Here is a 4,238-nt window from a genome sequence, read left to right as displayed (position 1 = left end):
TGGGGAACCGGGATCCTTTCACCCTCTGGCCTGGGCTGGGAAGTCAGCTTGTTCCATCCCTCCGCCCCTTCTCCGCCTGTAGCCCCCGGCGGGTAGAGGCTCCTCCCAGGCCACAGGTAGCCAGGGGGCGGGGTTTGCGACAGGGGAGGAGCGAGCCCGGATCGACGACGTGCACGAGTTCCTCTGCTCCTCGATCCCTAGGACTCCGGGCTGTCAGACCTGCCGCCCAGCAACGATGGAGGCCCCACTGCAAACAGGAATGGTAAGGGTCTGGGGTGTTGCTGCGCGGCGAGGACTACAACTCCCAGAGTGCTCAGCGCGCGTTTTCAGGGTATCGCGAGATCTAGCCTGCGTCTGTTCCGGCGAAACTACGTTTCCCGGCGTGCACTGTGGGCCGTCAAGCCGCAGGGAAGAGTCGCGCCCCCGGGGAGGGAGCCCTCGCTGGCCCCTTTCGCAGATAGGGACACCGAGGCACGAACTGACTACCAGCTCCTCGGGGGTGGCGATGACGGAGCAGGAGGGGGCCGGGGGCGTGCCGGCGCTCGGGGAGGGCTCCGCAGAGCGGATATGCGGTACGCAGCCGGTGCCGTTCGTCCCGCAGGTGCTGGGCGTGATGATCGGGGCCGGAGTGGCGGTGGTGGTCACGGCCGTCGTCATCCTCTTGGTGGTGCGGAGGCTGCGAGTGCCGAGTGAGGACCTGGCGGGCCCCGGCGGGGAGGTCGTGGGGCGGGGAGCTGGAATGCTGGGGGTCCCCGGAGCGGCAGAAATGTGCACGCAGCTCTGGTAACACGGAGCCTGCGCAGACCTCCGCGTGCCCCTCTCCCCACCTCCCCAGAAACTCCAGCCCCGGAGGGCCCCCGGTACCGGTTCCGGAAGAGGGACAAAGTGCTTTTCTATGGCCGGAAGATTATGCGGAAGGTGAGTGGGGACTCCCTGGGGTCCCTGCTGACCGCGCAGAGGCCCTACCCCTTCCCTGTTTACACCTCGTAGTGGACTCTGCCCTGCCCTGCTTGAATAAGGACCCCCATCTGGCCCTCTCTCCCCCACGGTCTGACGCGACACTTGACCCATTCCCTGCTTAATTCTCCCAGGTGTCACAATCCACTTCCTCCCTGGTGGACGCCTCTGTCTCCACCACTTCCCGGCCACGGATGAAAAAGAAACTGAAGATGCTCAACATTGCTAAAAAGTAAGGCGGTGCTAGGGCTATCTCGGGGCCCTTAAGCAGTCAGCCTACACCAAAGTGGACATTTCAGGGTTCTCTGCACCCCGCAACTCAGGGCTGTCCTATGAGGGCTGTCCCAGAACTCTGCCCCTGCAGACAGGCTGTCTCAGGCTCTCTGTTTGCTGAGGGCTATCTCAGCCATGTTCCCCTAGCACAGGGGCCTTCAGAGCTCTTTGCTCCCAAGTCAGTGTCTCGGGGGGTTTTGTCCTGTATTTTGGGGCTCTATATCTGTGTTCTCCCCACACAAGAGGATTTATTCCTGGGTGTCGTATTGAGGTTAGCTCAGGTGTCTCTGACCTGCTAGGGAGGCTGTCTCAGCAAGAGAAAGAGAGAGAGGAGAAGGCACCCCTTGTGGGGAATGTCCACACTGCAGTCCCTTCTCCTGTCTCGCCCATCTTGTTGAACTTCGGGTGCACGTGCACAGGTGCCCATCGTGTTTCTCAAGCTGTCCGGGGCGGCCACGTGGGGTCTGGCTGCCTTAACCCACAGGTCACCCAGCCAGCCCTGACCTCTCCATCAGAAGGCATCGCCCTGAGCGTGCGCAGTTTTCTCCACACGAGGGAGGCTGTCTCGAGGGCTTCTGCGCAGTTTTCTCCACACGAGGGAGGCTGTCTTGAGGGCTTCTTTTCTTTTTCTTTCCTTTTGTGAGAGACTTTTGCTATAGGATTGCGTAAGCTCGCCAGAGAAACAGCGGTAATGGCCATTCCTTCTCCTCCTGGGATTTTGAGCACACACACACATGCATGCACGTGTGTGTACATATATGCTTGTACATATATGCCTGGCTGGGCCTGTGGTGGTGGTCGGAGTGCCTGTGGGCGTTGCCCATGGCTGGTCCCTGGGACTCACATGCCTGCCTCGTCCAAGGATTAGCGCTCCCAGAGGATGCCGTTCGCTTGTCTCTTCACTTTCCCCAGCTGTTTCTTCCACCCTAGCTTCAGCTAGTGTTGCCGTGTTGTGTTACCTACCTACCTGCACATCAATTCACACATCTACATATTGGATTATTGGAAAAGTCTTGATGCTTTTTTCATGGAAACACACAGAAAATATGTCATGACTTTCCTGACGACTCGATAGATTTTGACATTTTCCTTCAAAACACCTGCATGTACAAGACCTGCATGTTTACTTTTTTTTTTTAAGGGGTTTTTGCTATAGGGTGTGTGTGCTCGCCAGAAAGACAGAGAGAGGCAGAGAGACAGAAAGTGAGAAATCACCCCCCAGGGGGGATGGCCACGCCACAATCCCTCCTCCTCCATTCTCCTCTCGGGATCTTGGGCATGCACGCACATGTGCCCAGCGTGAGTTTAAGCCACAAGTCCAGGACTCGAACCGCGGTTGGCTACGTGGGAATTCAACGACATAGCCATTATGCTAACTGCTGGTCCCCCATCCTGGCATGATTTTCAAGCCGCCAAGTCTGGTACTTGAACCATGGTCAGCCATATGGGAGTCCAGTACCTTAACCACCACGCCACCTGCTGGCCCTGCAGTAAGTCATCTTAAGGGTCTCTGTTGGCAGCAAAGGGCCACCATAGGGTCTCTGAGAAAGTCTCTTCCAGGGATCTTCACAGGTCAGGAGCTGGCTCAGGGTCTATCTCAGTGGTTTCTGAAGCACGCTAGAAACCATTCCTGGCCCTCGGCGATCTGCCGCCAGGCTCTGCAGGGCTGTCTGTGATCAGGAAGGAGGGCTGTCTCTGGGTTCCCCACGTCACAGGGGCCATCTCCAGTGTCTGCCCACCCTCGGGGAGCTACCCTGAGGCCTTCCCGAGCATCAGAAGGCCACCCCAGGGCTCTCTGTGACCTGAGGCAGGGCCAGTCCAGGGGTCTCTCTGATCAGGAGAGGACCCATGGCTGGATTTCTCCCCATCACTGAGTTTAACTCGGATCTACTCAGACTCAGGGTCTGAATCAGGGATCTTGTCCAGTGGAGGGACTGTCTCTGTAGTCTCTGTGACTTCTGGGGAGGGGCCACCCCAAGTCCACCCAGGCAGAGAGGCTGTATCTGGATTCTCCATCTATGGTGAGGGCCATGTCTGGGTTCTCGGCAGCTCTCGGAGGGTCTGTTTCAGGGTCCTCTGAGCCTGGGAGGATGGGCTACTTCAGAAATCGTAGCCAGGACAGAGAGGCCGTCCCAGAGGTGGGACCACATGAGAGGCCAGCACAGGAATCTACCCTATACCTGGGAGGACTGACTGTTCCAGGGGGCCCTGAAACAGGTGCTCCTTTAACTCAGAAAGGGTGTCAAGGGTCTGCCTAACTAGAGGGTCCATCCCGGGGAGCTGTGACCAGGAGAGGGAAAATGTCTGGACTTTAGGTCACAAGTGGTAAATGTTTTCTATCAGGCCAGGAGGTGGTGCAGTGGTTAAGGCACTGGACTCCCACATGGCCGACCATGGTTCAAGTTTGGGACCTGGCAGCTTGCTTTCTCAGTTTCCCTCTCTTTCTCTCTCTCTCTCTCTCTCTCTCTCTCTCTCTGGTGAGTGCATGTGCCCTATAGCAAATTAAAATAATCATAATAAACTAAACTAAATACATACTTTTTTATTTTTAGAGAGAGAGACTTTTGCTATAGGGCCACGTGCTTATAATATAGAGAGAGACAGGGAGACAGAAAGCGAGAAATCACCCCCGGGGGGATGGCCATGCTGAGGTTTAAGCCACTGGTCTAGGATTCGAACCACAGTCGACTGTGAGAGTCCAGTGATGTAACCATTACACCATCTGCTAATCCCAATAAATAATTGTTTTTTAAAATTTTTATTTATTTATTGAATTCCATTTGTTATTATTACTTTTTAACTTGACCAGAGAGAGAGAAAAGGGAAGCAAGAAGGCAAGTCGCCAGGCCCATGACTCGAACCATGGTCAGCCATGTGGGAATCCAACACCCTTAACCACCACGCCACCTGCTGGCCCCCCAATAAATAATTCTTTAAAATATTTCCTTCTGTCAAGGGCAAATGATAAACATTTTAGGCTTTGCAGGCCACACACAGTCCCTCCGCTG

At 55.8% G+C, this 4,238-nt stretch overlaps 1 protein-coding gene across 1 annotated transcript in view; it reads left to right on the top strand.

Moving 5' to 3' along the window:
* Positions 1–395: 395 nt before the first annotated feature.
* Positions 396–4,238, top strand: part of PNPLA6 (patatin like domain 6, lysophospholipase) — a 44,374-nt gene continuing 40,531 nt past the window's right edge. Inside the window, 3 exon segments of the mRNA XM_027769002.1 lie at positions 396–689; positions 836–918; positions 1,092–1,189. Coding sequence (XP_027624803.1) covers positions 506–689; positions 836–918; positions 1,092–1,189 — 365 coding nt within the window. The 5' untranslated portion in view covers positions 396–505.

The sequence above is a fragment of the Tupaia chinensis genome, unplaced genomic scaffold, assembly GCF_000334495.1.
Source record: "Tupaia chinensis unplaced genomic scaffold, TupChi_1.0 Scaffold148210_1, whole genome shotgun sequence".
Lineage (NCBI taxonomy): Eukaryota > Metazoa > Chordata > Mammalia > Scandentia > Tupaiidae > Tupaia > Tupaia belangeri.
The sequence above is the reverse complement of the archived record's forward strand: the minus strand, read 5'-3'. Positions and strand labels throughout refer to the sequence as shown.